The following is an 18,439-nucleotide window of genomic DNA, read 5'->3' as shown; positions in this document are numbered from 1 at the left end:
TAGACTGGCATGATTTTTCGCAAATGTTTTTAACAGAAAGGTTTTTCCGTTAAAAGTATTTGCAGAATAGAGCGTCTAGATTGGCATGGACGCTTTTCCGCAAAAGCACTTTTTGCAGAAAAGCGTCCGTGCCAATCTAGACACGGTTTTGCGCAAGAAAGCCCAGATCACTATGTTCGCCATCGGGGCTTTTTTGCGCAAAACAATTCTTCCCTGTCTACACTGGCCCTCTTGTGCAAAAACATTTCCAGAAAAGGGCTTTTGCCCGAATGGGAATGTCAAAGCATTTGCGCAAGAAGCACTGATTTCGGACAGTAGATCGTCAGTGCTTTTGTGCAAAATCAAGCGGCCAGTGTAGACAGCTGGCAAGTTTTTGCGCAAAAGCAGGTGCTTTTTGCGGAAAAACTGGCCAGTCTAGATGCAGCCCTGGTGTTTTGTGCTTGTTCCTGCTCAACACCTTCTTTATCCCTAAAGCTCTAGTGTCTGTGGTGTTGACACAAGACTAACCTGTTCCAGTACGTTGTCCATTTGTGTTGTCTCATGACGGGGTCATTTTTGCTGTTGACATAAAATCTCAGGATGTTTCACATATCACCCCTCTAGGACTGTGGGCTATGATGCAAACAAGTTGTCTGATGTGCTCTATTTCTTTTTAATGCTTTTTTTATTGTGACTTGCCAATTCCACTATCACTTTTTTAGCATGAAATCCAGTCTCTGACTTGGATTGGTGTCATAAGATTAGGAAACTCCAAGATCTAAGCACAAACACAACAGGAGTTCAAGAGAAGAATGTCTCTTAAGCGCCCCCCCCCCATCCATGTCTTTTGAACTAATCTGTGGTTTTAAGAATCCAATCACTACTTCTATTATAGGATCTATCGCCTCTTATTCTCACATGACCTATCCATGATCTTGTGTTGCATCTGTTCTGAAAGAGAATAGACTTAAGTTTTCCCTAGATGGGAGACTTTAAAAAGATAAAGTATGTTAAAAACAGGATACTTGGCTTCCTATCATCTAATCTAACCACCATGCAATGGTGTGCAGGAATGCTCTCTCATGGAAGCATTTGTAAAGGTACCTAATGTATGTGATAGTGTCCCATTAACCACGAAACCTTAAACAATGATTTTAATGTATTTTCCTAGATAATATGGCAGATGTGGAGAACATAAGCTATCCAACCATGAAACACAAACACAAAAATTAATCACTTAATGCCCTCTGCATTAGGATAAAGAATGTTTTAAAATACAGACCATTCCATTTAGCAGTTCATTTGGGACACTGTCTCCCAGTAACACACTGAAAAGGAAGTTTAAACCATAAAGATTCTTGGGCCTGATCATTATAGCTAGAAGCCAGGTAACTTAATGAACTTTTATAGAGAATTGTTAAAGCTCAACGAAAGGTATCGTGGCAAAATGGCACCACAGTACAGAGACAGTTGTGCTTAGTAGTTCTAGTTCTTAAGCAGCATTCATCTAGAAACTAAATTTTTTTAACCCAGCTTTTCAGTTTTATGGGAAAAAATCCAGTTATTTTTTACCCAATGGCTATGGTGTATGTGCCAAGAAAGTGAAGTGTTGCCAAGGAATATGGTCTCCAAGTCAGAGAATTAGTGTACTATCTGCTCCAGTTTATCTTCTAGCAACCTAATGTGGCTCTGATTTGTCTGACATTTGCACATAGGCTGAAGCTGCATTCTCAAAGGCAGTGTTCTGGGCATGCACACAATGTAGGACCTGTCCCTCTTACACTCCCTCCCTCCTGCCCCTCAACAAAGTATGTGGAAATGAAGTATTTCAGCCAGTAAAGACACAAGTGCCACATGTTACAAAGGAAAGCAGTGAGAAAAGCGTAGCCCTCCCTTTAGCTATGGATAGGGTCCTACCAAATTTACAGCTATGAAAAATGCATCATGGACTGTGAAATATGGTCTTGTGTGCTCTTGCCCTATTTATAAAGATTTCATGAGGGAGATCAGTGTTTCTGAAAGTGGGGGTCCTAACCCAAGAGGTAGTCACAGGTAAGGGGACTTCACATTTTAGGGGGGCATGGTATTGCCATCTTTACTTCTGCACGGACTTCAGACTTGGATAGCTGGACAGCAGCAGTGATTGGCTGGGTACACGGCTCTGAAAGCAAGCACCCCACCAGCAGCTGCACAGAATACCATATTGTGGTATTCTTATTTCTGCAGACAGTGGTGGTGGCTCTCCCTTCAGAGCTGGGCTTCTGGCTAGCAGCCATCTCTCTCCAGTTACCTAGCTCTGAATGCAGCACCACCATGAGCAGCATCGCAGAACTAAGGTAACAGTATTGCAACCCCCCACCACTACTTTTTGGGTCAAGATCCCTACAATTACACCAGTATTAAATTTCAGATTTAAATAGCTGAAATCATAAAATGTATCATTAAAAAAATCTTGTAACTGTGAAATTGACCACAATGGACAGTGAATTTGGTAGGCCCTAGCTAGAAGACTTAATCAATGTCTTTTTGACAGCATCTAGAGATTAAGTAACTAACTATCCTCCTCCAGCCTTGCCTAGGAAAGGGTCTGCCTAACACTTGCTCTTTCTTAAAGAGGTAACAGCTAAGACTTGTAAGAGTTACTGCTGAGAACCTAGAATTCAGTTATGGAAGCTGTTGAGCATTCTGGCCCTGATCCAGCAAAGCAGTTAAGTACATATGTTACATTAAGATGTGATTAGTCAGACAAAGGTTGCTCAGCTCCTTGCAGGATCAAGGCCACAGCCCTCTGTGCTGCCAATACTAACATGCATATTCAACTTCACTTAAGCTGTTTCATTGGCTTTACAAGTTAAGCATGGAAGTGCATCCATGATCAGGCTACCATGACTGCTTCATTTGTTTTTTCTAATCAACTTTCTAAACTAAATGAAGCATAGGTGCTCTCAAGCTAAGTTCCAGTGAAGGCCATTAGCCTCTTTCACTGTGGAAGGAAATACCAGATAGTGAGGAGGAATATCTGCTCTCACAAAATGGCCTCACTTCTTACATAGCACCTCACTTTACTTACTGTGTTGGAACTCAGAACTTCAGATCTAGCCTTATCTATGTACACTAGCATGAGCAACTGCTCGAGAGAAGGAACAATTTTATTCTCAGCACTGAATGGTGTTTTAACTTTAACATCAGGAATAAGGAATTCAAATTGACTGTACACTAAAACCCTTTCCAGAAACTGGAATTGGACTGGGGAGAGAAAGAGGATACTTAAATACAATTCTGTAATCACAATACAACTTGACTACATTCCATAAAAATACTTTATTAAATACTTTTTCACTGGGAGAACATTTCTTAACAATAATGAAGCAAAGGGAAAAGAGGGAAGAAAGCTGCCTACTTTACTGTCAGGCTTAAAAACCCAACCCAACCAACCAAAAAACAAAACAAAAACCCTAAGATGCTTCCTTAGAAGAGATTAGTGGGGAGCAGTATTATGGCTGGAAAGTGAAATCCTTCATTGGCTGCTGCGTGGATGGTTTGCATCTCTCCAATTCCTAAAGAGTCCAGCTGGAAGCTTGCTAGTGGTGTTTTCTGGGCCATATGGCTGCAGTATGAAAGCTTCCACCCACTGCTTATTTCTCCAGAGGGGCATAATTCAAGAGCTTCTCAATCAGATCCACGTGGGCTAGCAGCATTCGGCGGCAACAGTACCTTTTCAATCCTAGGGCGTCCAGGGCATCCCTGACGGTGAACAAATTGAAAAAGCATTCCTTAGAACAGTAATAGTGAAAATTGTTCTAAGCAACATATTTAAGACCTTAACTGGAGTGACAAGAGAAACACATAGGTAGTTGGCAGCTTCTAGAGCTCCTGCTCAGTCCTGCACAAGTGTCTTTATTTCTATTAGTTAATGTTCTTTTCCAATGTTGCTGCTGAGCAGGACATATAGCTTAAGCCTGGCTCTGTCAGATTAATTCAACAATGGGGTTAAACCCTTTCTGTGCAACAGAAGTTAAATACATAGTCAAGCTGACATTGATATCTCCATCTTTTTCTTACAGGTGGTAAATATGACTCTACCTATTCCCACAGGTCACAATTAACTGCTTTTGGAAATCCAAAAGCTCTATGTATAGTTCAGAAAGAGTCTCTTCACTAAGACAGACAATGTCAAACAAAACCCTGGCAGCTGTATGCAAGCTTTTCCAGCCAGGAAACAAGTTTAGACTTCGTGGTTGTGAACATGACTTTTAAATAAGCCCATGCATCATGTTTAGGCCCCATTTACATTATTATAACTGAGGCTGTGTCTACACTACAAAGAAAAGTTGGAAAACGATACGCAATTTGTGTATCTTTTCCCATTTTTCTTTCAGAAAAGGCTTTTCTGAAATTTGGCATGTCTACATGGTGCCAAATTTCAGAAAAGCCTCCTCTTATAGCACATCCCTTCTTCCTCGTATAACAAGGTTTACAGGGATGGTGAAAGAACGTGTCTGCTTTTCTGATTTTTTTTTTTGGAAAAGCAGATGCATTCTTTGGACGTGGCATAGCTTTTCTGAGATACCTCCAATATCTTAAAAAAGAGCTGCAGTGTAGACATAGCCTGAGTAAGGAGACTTGGTTTTACCATTGTTGCAATGGGTAGCATAGACGAGGGATCTACTCAGATTTAAAAATTTAGATGGCCAGAGACATTACCTTGGTAACAGGGATGCTGTTTTAGAACTTGTACTATGGTTAAGACACTTGAATGATGTAGATTAGTTTCCCAGCTCAAACAAGGTCAGTTTTCCCATCTGTAAAACTGGGTATAATATTGTCTAACTCAGATGTTTGAGCTGGGAGACTCATACTGCAAATAAGAAAGCTAAATGTTATCTAAAAGAACAAGTACAGACAGGCCTGAAGCTATTTTTAATAGGTCACAAGTGTGAACTACCCCAGTTCATAAATTAGATATTGGTGAAGCAAATTTTCTAAAAATTTAAACATATGCAACTGCATGTGTGAACTGGGTAATAAAGCCAATGGCTCAAATTATACACTCTTAAAAATGCGGTTTGTTTTCCACTTTTAACCCACTCTTAAATTATGCTAAATGTAGTTAGAACAGGGGTGGGCAATAATTGATGGGGGGCCACTCCAAGATTTTGGCAAGTAGTCAAGGGCTGCACTTCTATGGAGGAGGTGTGCAGTCTGGGATGGAGGTTGGGTGCAGAAGGAAGCTTGGGGTAGGGAACTGGGATGCAAGAGGGGATGAGGGATCTGAGAGGGCATTTGGGTAAAGGAGGGGCTTGTGATCTGGGGCAGGGGTTTTGGGTACACGGTCTAGGAGGGGGTACTGGTGCAGGAGAGGATTTTGGCCTGGTGGAGGGGGTACAAGGTCTGGGAAGGAGTTGTGATCTGGGTGAAGCGGGTGCAGAGGGTTTGGGTGGTGATCTGGGGTGGGGAAATGGGGTGCAGGGTCAGGGAGGGGGTATGGGTGCAGGAGAGCATTCTGGCATGGGAGAGGGGTGCAGATGGGGGTGCAGGGTCTGGGAGGGAGTTGTGACCAGGAAGAAGGGGGGGAGGGAGAGCTACACAGGGTTTAGATGGTGGCCTGGGGCAGGTAGTCAGAAGGGGGGGAGAGAGAGGGTGGGATGTCAGAGACAGGCTCTGGCTCGGAGACATTTACCTAGGTGGCTCCCAGCCAGTAGCTCTGCAGAAACCTGAGGCAGACTGCTGCAGCCTGTTTCATATGGCTCTGCTCCAGGCATGGGGCAGGGGGAAGGGAGGTGGCTTTTCACACTGCCCCTGATGCTAGCAAAATTTCTTATCTCCTATTGGCTGGAAATGGGCCAATGGGAGCTAAGATTTTGCTGGGGGGACAGGGGTAGCATGCAGATTCTGTCCTCCCTCACCAGCCATCCAGAGTGGAAAGCAGCTGGTTTTTTAAAACTTGAGCTGCTCTCTAAGGGTTTTAGCAAGGTGGCCGAAGGCCATATCTGGCCCCCTGGCAGCCTCTTGCCCACCCCAAGTTAGAAGTTTGCCCACTACATGAGCCGTATTCTATCCTCATTCACCATATACAGCTCCCAGTAGATCAATCTGAACTTTATAGTCCCACACCATGGAACATAACTAAATGTAATTCAGTTTTCTTCAAAAACTCATTTGACATCCCCGAAATGTATGGACTGATTCATAGGACTATTAATCTATTAGACTTGCATTATTCAATGTTGCAATAATTCAGTGTTTATTCCCAAAGTGAACTTAAAAACAAAATTGTGACACTGTACAGGAGATCGAATGGGAAGAGCTGCTGTTCATGAACTCTTAGGAATAACTGAAAGAAGTTCAGGAAGTTTTTACATTAACTGGATCTTAATAAAACGTTTGGGTGGATGCGATAAGCAGGGCTTGACAAATAATGTAATCTACTCGCCCCTACTCTACATTATTTGTCGAGCCATGCTTATCGCATCCAAACGTTTTATTAAGATCCAGTTAATGTAAAAACTTCCTGAACTTCTTTCAGTTATTCCTAAGAGTTCATGAACAGCAGCTCTTCCCATTCGATCTCCTGATCACCATCTACCCATGGCAAGTAGATTACAACCCGGAAGAGCCAGTGCAGACCCTGGTGATAAGGGTTAAATAATGTTCTCAGAATCAGAAGATCCAGAAATTTTTCTAATCTAGTCCTTCCACCTGTTGACATAGGATTGCTCCTACAGTTTTGTTAGTGGTTTATCCAATTTATTTTAAGAGTGGGGCTTCAACAGCAAGTAGAATATTTTCTAGTGCAAAACAAGCATGTGCAGAAAGTTATCCTTCAAGTTCTACATGAGAGTTTCTATAGTAAATCCTTTTTTTTTGTAAGAAGGGCAAAGGAAATATGATTTTTATGACTAATGCCCCACACTGCATCTTCATATTTTTACAAAGCAGAACACTTTTCAATAAGAATTTGTCTGAGAAGTTCCTCTAGAAAATTCTGACCTTAAGTCGTACTGTTCTGACACAGCTGCAGAATACAAGAATGAGCTACAAAATTAGAAATCCTATACATGTGTAGTTTAAGCTAAATCAATACTCAGAAGCACCCATTTCCTCTCTTCTCCAATCTTCCAGGAGCTTGTGCTTATAAGGAAGAAAAAAATGTTTAGTGAGACACAGCAGTTTCTGCTACTAACCCTGCTTTGAAACCTCAGATTTCTCCATTTTTTAACTCATTTCTAAAGTTACAGTAAGTGCTTTTAGTTGCATCTGATACATTTATCTGCCCAGACAGCTGTCAGAAAGCTGCATGCCATTACCTAAAACTGTATGCAGTTTCATTGCAGGTGGCAGAATAGAGAGGATCATGCAGAAACTCTCCTCGCCTTAGGGGACAAAGGAATGTACACAATGTAATAGTATGAAAAAATCAATGTGTGACTCTAGGACATACTGTTTCTGACTGCATATATCAGGCAAACACAATATGTGAGCTTCACTGTAACTTTAAAGCTATGTCTACACTACAGCTTGTCAGTACAATGTATATCACTCAGAAGTAAGAATAAACTACTTTCCTTGTGTCATAACTTATACCGACATAACAGCTGGAATGGACAGAGCTATGGCAGCATGAGAGCTCCTACTGTTGCTCATGGAGGCTGAAGTAGTTAAGCTGATGGGTCTCCTGCTGGCTTAGAGCAGTTATATTAGAGAGCTTACAGTGGCACAATTGCATAGGTGCAGCTTCACCACAGTAAGCTCCTTAGTGTAGCTATAACCCATGTTCTGATACTACAATGCTGTAACTCCATAAAGTTAAATTGCTACTGATTTACACTTGTGAGACCAGAACCAGTCCACAGTGTATCTAACAATCCCATCAGGTCTCAAACATACATTTCTGCCACATTCATATAATTCATCATGATTTTGGCATTCCTGTAAGTAAAGTAGCTTAAACTAAAGACTGCAAACAATACACACACTCAGGGATATTAAAATGGTTAACCAGTTAAATGATATTTTTTTAGAGGAGTGCTATTGGTAGTGGAAAAGGTTCAGAAAAGGCCAACAAAAATGATTAGGGGTTTGGAACAGGTCCCATATGAAGATAGATTAGAGACTTGGACTTTTCAGCTCAGAAAAGAGGAGACTAAGAGAGGATATGATAGAGGTCTATAAAATCATGACTGGAGTGGAAAAAGTGAATAAGGAAAAGTTATTACTTATTCCCACAATATAAGAACTAGGGATCACCAAATGAAATTAATAGGCAGCAGGTTTAAAACAAACAAAAGGAATTTTTCCTTTACTCAGCGCACAGTCAACCTGTGGAACTCCTTGCCAAAGGATATGGTGAAGGCTAGGACTTTAATAGGGTTCAAAAAAGAGCTAGATAGATTCATGGAGGTTAGGTCTATCCATGGCTATTAGCCAGGATGAGTAGGAATGGTGTCCCTAGCCTCTGTTTCTCTGTAGGTGGGTGACAGAAGAGGGATCACGTGAAGATTCCCTGTTTTCCCTCCCTCTGGGGCAACTGGTATTGGCCACGGTCAGCAGACAGGATACTGGGAGGGATGGACCATTCATCTGACCTAGTATGCCTTGGCCCCACCATGGCTGAGAAATACTTCTGCCCAGGCCCTCCAAGGCCAGGGCTGCTTCAGTCTGGCAAGGTGGCAACCACCAGAGATAACTAGTAAAGGCTGGTTAACTGGTAAGCATACTGTTGCTTACTGGTTAATTCCTAAATACAGTATCTAAGAACTGAATGGTAGTTAGCAAATTGCCATAAAAAACAATCAAGATAAATAGCTATTAAAACAAGCATTCTAAAAAAGAGTTCATGGAATCCTGCTCTGTTACTACAAGCTATGTGATGAAGCTACAGCACAAATTGCCATAATTTCCTTCTTGGATCTTCAGTACCTGAGTTCAACAAGATCTTTCTGGAAGGGCACCTATAAGCAGACTAGCAGTGGGATTTAGGAAAAATACTGACTGGGTCTCACTGCACATTTATCTAACACAACTGACACATGAGAAATAAAATCTCAGTTGCAAGATAAGTCTTTTCTACAGCCTTGGCAAGAAGCTTTGAAGAGGCTAAAGGGGGTGGATTATGAATTCCCATGTGTTTAAAGACTAGGCAAGGAAAGCTTTTAGGGTTTTTTTATAAACCCAATCTCAGCTTCATAGTCTGTCTGGGGCTTAAGACTCCCATCTTTACCAAACCTCATAGAAAAGCTGGATTTGTTAGAAGCTGCCTTAAAGGAAAACAGACTATGCAGAACAAACACTGAAAGTAGCAATACATAATGGTCAAATGCACAATGAAGTATTTTTTTGTATTCTTATCTGTCAATTGTACATAACAGTTGGTAAAATAAACAATTTGTGATTTATTTTTAAATGACTTATGAAAGCTTATTTTTAGTGCACACTTAGAATCTGTCTGCAACACAATTGAGTTTTATAGTGAGACTTGAGAGAAGTCTCTTTCAAATTACAGGATAATTCCAGCTCTTGGGAAGCTCTAAGTAGAAATTGTTAAATGTGGAGTAGCATTATGGTTATCAACCATATATTGAGGGACAGTTCTGTGATTAATCATTTTATTTGAAGGATATGGCATACTCCCAAAAAAGCCTCTTTAAACTTTCAAAGATGACAAGCAGTTTTGGGAGTCCAACCTGAGACACCTTATAGGTATGTGATTTTCAGAAACTGTGTGCTCCGGCATACAGCTCAAGTGGACAGTAGAGATGTAAAATCCTGTTTGATCAGTTAAATAGTTAAACCTAACATTTAACCAGCTAACCAATTAAGCAGGATCCCAGGCCACTACTGGTGCCTGCCCTGGCCAGCTGTGCTGTGGACTGAGCAGGGCTGGAGCAGCTGCTCCCAGGTGCTGGTTAACTCTTACCCAGTAAGGGTGATACTTACTGGGTGACAAGTTACCCAGTTAACCGATTATTTAACATCCCTACTAAAGATGTGAATGGGTAACTGAATAGTGGATTAACCTTATGAATTCTTATTGGCTATTTGACTATTCCATAGTCTCCAGGGGGGAGACAGCCAGTGAGCCCCCTACCACTCCGTACTGCTGCCTCTGTATCAGAGGCAACAGAGTGGGATGGCAACAGCTTTTTCCCCCCTATCTGTGTGGTTGAAGGAATGTGGTGTAGGCTTTATGGTGAAGTCTCCATGTTAGCTCTCCCTTCAGGGCAGACAGGGTAGTTTTTTCTAAATTGTTGAACACTTACTAACTTTCATAAGATGTGAGTGCCCAGTATCCCTGGGGGGTAAAAAAAAAAAAAAAAAGATGAAAAAAAATCAAAAAAAAATCAAGCATTTGGTGCCCTTGTTCACTTTACAGACAAGATGTAGAGCTAGTAAAAAGTCCTATATTTAGGAGACAGGGAAAAGCAAACTAAACCCTGTGAATAGTTACATACATAACTGTATCAGAGAGGTAGCCATGTTAATCTGGATCTGCAAAAGCGACGAGGAGTCCTGTGGCACCTTATCAACTAACAGATGTATTGGAGCATAAGCTTTCGTGGGCAAAGACCCACTTCCTCAGATGCATGCGGTAGAAATTTCCAGAGGCAGGTATAAATATGCAGGCCAGAATAAGACTAGAGATAACGAGGTTAATTCAGTCAAGGAGCGTGAGGCCCACTTCTAGCAGTTGATGTGGAGATGTGAACACCACATCAGCTGCTAGAAGTGGGCCTCACGCTCCTTGACTGAATTAACCTCGTTATCTCTAGTCTTATTCTGGCCTGCATATTTATACCTGCCTCTGGAAATTTCTACCGCATGCATCTGAGGAAGTGGGTCTTAGCCCGCGAAAGCTTATGCTCCAATACATCTGTTAGTTGATAAGGTGCCACAGGACTCCTTGTCGCTTATACATAAATTTAGGCGCTACCCCAATAAAGTCAATGCATAAGCACTGAGGGCCTGTCTACAAAATTAGGTCAACCTACAGCCACCACAGCAATTAAATCTGATATCACTGATCATGCTACCTTCTTCCTACCAGTGGGGCACCGACAGCAGAATTGAGTGGCACCTGTATTCCTGGGGCTTGAGGTCAATTTCATAGCAGAAAGCTTACCAGTAGTGAAATGGACATTCTTGTCCGTTTTATGGCTGCTGTTATTTCATGCCCTCTCCAGCTCTGACTGTCAATACCAGGGCAGGAGGCTCAAGGTATGAGCCCGGTGCCCAGCTGAATGTGCAGGAAGTGTGGGGTAGCATCAAAATGGTGCCTGACTGACATGACAGCTCAGGCTGTTAGCACTGGGGCTTGGTCTCCAGTGTCTACACAGATACGGTGCTACCTAAGCACCATGTCTCTCACAAACATGGAGTTATTAAGTTGATGTAGTGGGTGATTTACAGCAGCAGAAGCATCACTGCAGTGTAGACAAAGACAGTTAGGTCAACATAAGACACCTTATGTCACTCTACTTCCCTAGCATAGACCAAGTCTCAGTAACTGTTTGCAAGATCAGGGCCAAGGACCATAAAGAAATACTTACCCTTCTGTATATTCTGCTTGGAGAAGGCCAAGATATGCTTCCCACTTATTTCCAACTATTTTGCCACAAGTGAAGCATCTGACGGGAATAATCATTTTCTTGCAGTGACTGTCAAAACATTAACCAAATAACATGGTTACCACTTACATTTACATCTTGGAATGCATTTGATGTATCTGTAAAATATCATTACGTAAGTTTTTCACACTGGGCAAAAGGGAGGTGGGAATTTCAAGAGTACAACACAGCTGAAAGGGTCAGTTCAGGCACCCAAGTATAAACAGTCCTGTTTATTTTATTCACACTCCTGGATTGTTAACCTCATATAAGAGCATCTATGCATTAGTCTTTCAGTTCAGACACCGATAGTTAAAGGCTATGGCAAGTTTCAGTTCAAACAATTTTAACAAAATCCTCTGATGCTTTGCCCACACTTAGAGTGAATAGAGAACAGGCATTACAGACCTAAGTAGTTATGGTGGTGGAAGGCAGGGTGCACTCTCATTCCTCGTTTGTATGCACCTACACAGCACAGTGAAAGGCTTGGGCAGCTCTCCATTGCTAGAGCCTTTCCCTCCAATAGTGAATGGTAAACTTGCTAAGAGACCCATGTAGGTAGGACTCTTGGGTCACCTAGGTAAGATCTTTGACTTGTTTAAGCAGAGCATAGGCACCTATGTGCTACAGGCTGCCCTGTCAGTCCAACCTGGATTAGAAGTTGAGAAACAAGGGGGCAGTAGCTGAGTGGATCAAGTGCCATATCCAAGCAGCGTTTTGCAGGCAAGGCGGGGAGGGGAGGCAGCTGCTCCTGGCTGGTTTGTTCAGAGTAGGGATGTAAAATCCCATTTAAATCAGCTAACCGGTCAGATGTCACATTTAACCGATTAGCCCGGATTCCCCCTGCCAAGAAGGGCACGAGCAGCCCCCACCCACTGCTCCAGCCCAGCCGGGCCGGGCCGGGCCAAGCCAAGCCCGCGGCGGCGGGGGAAAGGAGGGGGGAGGGAGCGTGCCAGGCAGCTGTTAGCCAGTTGCATCTCCAGTCAGAGCAGGCACAAGAGGCGGCGCCGGGTTTCAGGATTTTCAGCGAGACCCCCCCCCCGGGTCCCTGAACTCCGCACCGCTTCCTCACGGGCCCTGGGCTCGCGGGAGCCGCGCGCTCACACGCACCCACGCTGCGCTGGCCAGGGGCCATCTCGCCACGCGCCGGGAGCTCGCGCGCGCAGCAGCCGGACACTCGAGGCTCCCGGGAAGACCGTTGTGGCGCGCGCGAAGCCAGAGACCGGGGGGACGCCAGTCCCGGGGGTGTCTCTAAGGCCAGAGCGCGGGTCGTTCCCAAGCAGGTTGAGGGCCCCGGGTAGTGGGGCCCCTCAGGGGAGGGAGCCCGCGGAGCTGGTGGTTGGGTCTATCGCTGTCCCGTTACCTCAGCAGGCCGCGCGCCGCGTCCGGGAAGTGCACTCCAACTGCAGCAGACTTGTCCTTCTGCCGGCGATACCACTCCTCCCTATTTGGTGGGGGGGTGTTCCGTACCCAGGACGCAACAGTGCCACCGGAGATGATAGCGGCCGACCTACGGCCTAGCGCGTTCAGCTCCCCGGCTTCGGGATGGTACGTCCCAACTCGACGGCGTCTCCCTTGGCCCAAGATAGTCTCGTTCGGGGAGCGTTCGCGATTCGCGTGCGCGGCTGCGGCGCTGAGTGGCAGCTGGCGCTCTCGGAGTGTTCAGCAGCCTCCGCAGTAGCTGGAGCAGCGGAGCCCAGAGGCTGGCGGCAGCTGCGGCAGCGGCGCAGTGTCAGGTATCGCTCTTCCTTTCTTATGCTTCTCGTGCGCTCTCCGCAGCGGGCGGACACTTGTTGCTCGGGCTTTAGTAAAGGGACTGAGAAGAAGTAAGGTCCCCCTCCCCAGCTAGTGCTTGGGTTTGTGCATGAGTGGAAAGTGCAACTGGTGGCTGCAGCTCGGCACCAAGTTGTGCGCCTGGTGGTGGGGCAGCAGGGAGGCGAGGGAGAGCTGGAGAGGGGCTTCTCCTGGGTCCTTCAGGGGATTCACCAGCCTCTGCTGTTTCAGGGCGGGGAGAGGTAGGACAAGACGCGGGGTGTTTCTGGGTACCGCTCGCTGTGGGATGCCTTTGTCCCTAGGGCTCGGGAGTGATTTGCGAAGAGATGCTCCCAAGGCGGCTTGCAAACAGTGATGACACGCTAAGAATTAAAAACAAAAACCCCGCAACCAACCAAACAACAAACCCCACAGAGTGCAACGTGGAGAGACTTAAAAAACACAGACAGCCACACAAAAACTGCCCTTGGAAATTAATCCAGCCTGGTTTCACAATGCTGCCTAAGACTTTATTAATACCGTGCTTTCGTTTCCTAAGGGAAGGAGTCTCTATCCAAGCCAGATTTTATAGAGCTGATATTTGATGCCCCCCAAAACCCTTATTCTGTACAAATACAGATCTTTCAAGAGGAAGTAACCATCCCAAAGGTAACCGGAGGTGTGCCCCAGGGCACCCTACTGTTGCAGAGAGGGAAGTCTGATGTGCTACTTTACATTTCAATAATTTTTGTATTAAATGTGAAGTTTCTGAATTTGGTCACCTACAAATAATTGTGGAGGCATTTGTATAAAAAAGGCATATATTCTGCCAATTTTAAAGCGGACATCAATTGTTGATAGCAAGCAAATGGGGTTAGTGGTTACTAATAATATGTAAAAGTTTTAAATTAGAAATTATTTAAAAAATCCAAGTTACTTGTCACTGTGTACAGTTTATCCTTCTCTCAGCTTGACTGAAGCAAATCAGTGTGGATTGTTTTACTCTTGTTTATTGTCATTTTCACTTCCATGTTGTTAGTGGTGAATTTTTAATCCTGGAGGGGGATATTTACTGGTTCAAAACAACCGTTTTAATTAAAAGGGAAACAAAATAGGGAGAGTTATAATTATTTTAGTTCAGTAAGAGAGTTCACTTTTACATAATCTAAATTAGAGCCAATTAAACTTGAAAATGGCCCTATAAGGGACAGATGTTAATGTGACTCATGTTGTTAATATAAATTTAAAAGACAATGTGTGGCCAAAGCAAGAACGTTCTAATTTAACACTGGCACACACCATTCTTGGCCCATTTCCTTGTGCCTAGGCAATAGAACTCCATCATGCACTGTTAGGAAGCATCTGCAATATCTAGGGAAAAGGACAGGGAAAGAAAGGGTCATGCCCCACTGAGAAGGAGTTGCAGGGCTGGGTAGACAAGGTGAAAAACGATCACGCTGTGTACACCAAAACTTAAGAGGCTTTTGGTAATGTGTTTTTGTTGTGCTTAGAGAATGCAAGCAGGTATAGTTGCTACCTGCTTTGAGGGCACATTCTTCTGTTTTGGGTAGGAAGGTTGTGGGATAGAGAATCAGTATGAATATTGATCATTTTTACTGCTCACTTGTGTTACAACATTAACATTATGCTAATTTTCTTTATTTGAAGTGGTAATTTTCTGAAGTTATCTGAGATTTAATACAAAGCATAGTGTGGTCCCATTACTGCCCAGCATATAAATAATTGTCTTAATGCTCAGCTTATGTTAATACATCTTTCGTGACTCTTTTTTAAATACATGGATTATTGACCCAATACACACAAACTCTGGACTGAATCTGAACTGTAGAAGAGCAAATACTTCCATTATAACAAATGGGTTTTGGGATTGTTTATAAGTGGTTTTACAATTCTAAGCACTAACAAACAGACTATTATTTTGCAATCCCAGGAACAATAATTATCTTCAATAAGATAACGGAACAGAATGAATTGACTTGGCATCAATGCGAACTGCTGCCAGCCATAGATTCTTAGGCCAATGAGAACTGTTTGCATGTTTATTGTATATTTTTCTCCTTTGATTTTGTGTCTGTGGTGAATTTAGAGATTGTGATTTGATACCTTTTTAGGACTGGGGCTCTACAGAAATTCTCTCGCAGAACTGTGAAGTGTATTTGCAGGCAGAAAGTAGGGAGGGAGAGTGAGAGGGGAGGTACTGGGTTTTCGTGGCAGAGTGGCAACACTACAGGTAAGTCCAGGCTTTGCCTATAAGTTGTGGTAATTTTAAGGAAGACAAAACTGAATTTGACAGCAACTTTGAGTTAATTCTCAGCTGCTGCATCATAACATAAGAATGGCCATACTGGGTCAAATCAAAGGTCCATCCAGCCTAGTACCCTGTCTGCCAACAGTGGCCAAAGCCAGGTGTCCCAGAGGGAGTGAATCGAACAGGTAATGATCAAACAATCTCTCTCCTGCCATCCATCTCCACCCTCTGACAAACAGAGGCTAGGGACACCATTCCTTATCCATACTGGCTAATAGCCATTTATGGACTTAACCTCCATGAATTTATCTAGTTCTCTTTTAAACCTTGTTATAGTCCTAACCTTCACAACCGCCTCAGGCAAGGAGTCCCACAGATTGACTATGCGCTGTGTGAATAAGAACTCCTCATGTGCATCTTCATCAAGAAAACAGCACTGTGCTCTTGCCATAGTGTTACTTTTAACATTAGAGGTGTCCTGTGTGTACAGCCTACCCTGGCTGTGTGATGGGCTTAATGATCTAATACATCTCTTATGTCTCTAATGACTTTGATCCTATGAAATTTAAGTATTGTTGTTTTCTGTGAACCATATAGACTGCTACATTTGAGAACACTTTATGCAGAACGTTGCATGTCCTTTGTTTTCCTGAGTGTATTTGCCTGCCAACCCACAACGGGCTGTTTAAAAGATTTGTGTGTTGTGTTTTAAGAAGCAGAGTCAGTAAGGTATTAATCTTGGCACATTTTTATTAGGGTGATTTTTTGCTACCTTATTGGGTGGAATTCCCCATTTCCAGCACCTCTAATCTTAAGTGTTTTATAGGTTCTAATACCAAACCGTACTCTTTGGTGCTAAATTGAATTGGGTCTTCCACATAAATATCTCCTTTTGCAAATACTGGAGTTCTTTATGCTCCTAGAAGTGTGTGGTTACATCTCACGCCAAGAAGTTTTCACGCTCTCCCATTCTCCAGGTCTCCTACTACTATCAGTAAGTGGCACTCCCCAGATCTTTGTGGCTTTGGACTGTTATTGGAGGTTGTAGGATGCAATATCAATTGTAGATGAGCCTCTTAAGTTCATTGTTCGGGAGCACTCTGGCAGGGTCACTAGTAGTGAACCATATGAAGCAACAGGTTCAGGGATTCTGCATGAGGTTCTGACTGGCTAAGTTACTTCTTTGAGGAGTAAAGAAGTGTGATGCCAACCCCCTCCAAAAATGTGTGTGTGGGGTATATCCTAAAGCAGACTGCCCATTGTGCTGCTTTGTTGTGAAACTGCAGACATATGTATAACCTGCCCTCTGACATATGCATTACATTTCTTAGTTACATTTAGATTATCTTTGCTGTTGGCATAGCTTTCAAAGGCTACTGGTGTTTGCTTTGCCACTAACACTCTTGGGGTTAAACACACCTTGAGGACTTTGGAGGGAGGCGGACCTGCAAAGTACAGCTGGGCTGAGGTATAAAATACTATAGCAATGACCCATTATATCCTACATGTTTGTTTAAAAGGCAGATGTTCCTTTCTACTCTTTCCTGTAAAGCACTTTCTGTGGAATATTGCAGTCTGCTGCTCGTTGCCCAGGCCACCTTTGCTTATCCAATGAGAGGATTAAAGAATATTCAGCCAATTAAGAGACCTGCATGCACACTCCCTAAAGTGGTTTATAATGTGTTGAGGGCAAGTGAATTTCTGCATCTAGCCATGTTGAAAAGCTGTGTCTTCTGTGACCTTCTCCTTTTGTAGTTTGTACTGCAGGATGGTGGCTTAATATATGCCTGCTCCTCCTGCTGGCAAAGTTCAGAAACTGAAGGCATGTGTCTGAAGGCTTTCTTTTCATAATCCCTTGGGGGGGGATGAGGGGAGAGTGTGTGTGTGTGAGATTGTACTCTCTGGCATGTAGGAACTGATTTGCTGCTGCCTTGCATATTGTGTGAACATTTACACCTGTGCAGTGAGAGTGTATTTCTGAATTGACATTGACTTAACATGGGGTAAATTACCATAAAAGATGTAGAGTCACGGCGTATGCCGCCTTTTGTACCTGATTTGACCAGGTGTGGGAAACTCAGATTGTATCTCCATCACAGCCTACACTTGGTAAAATGCAAAAGAATTCTTTTTGGTAAGTGTTCCTTTGACATTGTAGACCAGGTAGTCTTGACTGGCACCCTTTTAAAAATCTGGCGATATGTGGCCCTTTGTCCAGTTAGAAGCAGAAGGTAGACTTTTCCTGCTTCTTTCCTTAGTCATTCAGGGTGTATCTAGACTACATGGCTTCATCGACGGAGCCAGGTAGACGAGTTTACTCGGCAAAGGGAAATGAAGCGGCGATTTAAATAATCGCCGCTTCATTTACATAAAAATGGCCACTGCGCTGTGCCGACAAACAGCTGATTGGCACAGTGCGGCAGCCATTTTTATGTAAACGAAGTAGCGATTATTTAAATCGCCGCTTCATTTCCCTTTGCCGAGTAAACTCATCTACATGGCTCCGTCGACGGAGCCATGTAGTCTAGACACACCCTCAGAGAAGAAATACCTTTATCAAGGTACTCCACCCGTTACTGGGAGTGTTGCTTCATCAGAAGTGTCCATCTGATGCCTTAAATACTGGTGGTATCCACTCAGTGCTATGCTAATGATCCTTAAGTGAATCAAGGAGAGTGAAAAATCTTAATGGAAAAGCATGTGAATTTCAGTGATCAGAGGGAATGGGAAGATTTCATGGATCAGAAGTTGGGGGTGGCAGAGTGGTTGGGCGGAGGGAGGGAAGGGAAGGGGGAAGGAATTTCTGGCTGCTTCTTTCACTCTCTCACCTCAAAAT

General features: G+C 43.5%; 2 protein-coding genes across 8 annotated transcripts in view; one reads left to right on the top strand and one right to left on the bottom strand.

Moving 5' to 3' along the window:
* Nucleotides 1–3,281: 3,281 nt before the first annotated feature.
* On the bottom strand, nt 3,282–13,079 carry POLR2L (RNA polymerase II, I and III subunit L). Of its 2 annotated transcripts, none has more exons than XM_014569449.3 (3): nt 12,946–13,079; nt 11,526–11,633; nt 3,282–3,723 (listed from the first exon to the last, which is right to left on the bottom strand). In XM_014569449.3, exons 2-3 carry the CDS (start codon nt 11,618–11,620, stop codon nt 3,615–3,617), a joined length of 204 nt encoding a protein of 67 aa, XP_014424935.1. In that variant the 5' UTR covers nt 11,621–11,633; nt 12,946–13,079; the 3' UTR covers nt 3,282–3,614. The 2 variants fall into 2 exon arrangements, with proteins under 2 accessions (XP_014424935.1, XP_014424934.1); XM_014569448.3 differs by lacking the exon at nt 12,946–13,079 and adding an exon at nt 12,693–12,835.
* A 48-nt stretch (nt 13,080–13,127) lies between these two features.
* The window catches only part of TSPAN4 (tetraspanin 4), a 693,477-nt gene continuing 688,165 nt past the window's right edge, over nt 13,128–18,439 (top strand). For 3 of the 6 annotated variants that reach the window (XM_075928235.1, XM_075928237.1, XM_075928234.1), the window contains exon 1: nt 13,270–13,318. Coding sequence is in view for 2 of the 6 variants with exons in the window: in XM_075928232.1 (XP_075784347.1) it covers nt 13,128–13,318 (191 nt within the window). In the remaining 4 variants the exon portion in view is untranslated. Of the gene's footprint in view, nt 13,319–18,439 lie in introns of all 6 variants that reach the window. The other 3 variants (XM_075928232.1, XM_075928231.1, XM_075928236.1) reach the window with 2 other exon arrangements.

Source organism: Pelodiscus sinensis, chromosome 4 (genome assembly GCF_049634645.1).
Source record: "Pelodiscus sinensis isolate JC-2024 chromosome 4, ASM4963464v1, whole genome shotgun sequence".
In the NCBI taxonomy this organism is placed as follows: Eukaryota; Metazoa; Chordata; order Testudines; family Trionychidae; genus Pelodiscus; species Pelodiscus sinensis.
This window is presented reverse-complemented; position numbering and strand designations above follow the sequence as displayed.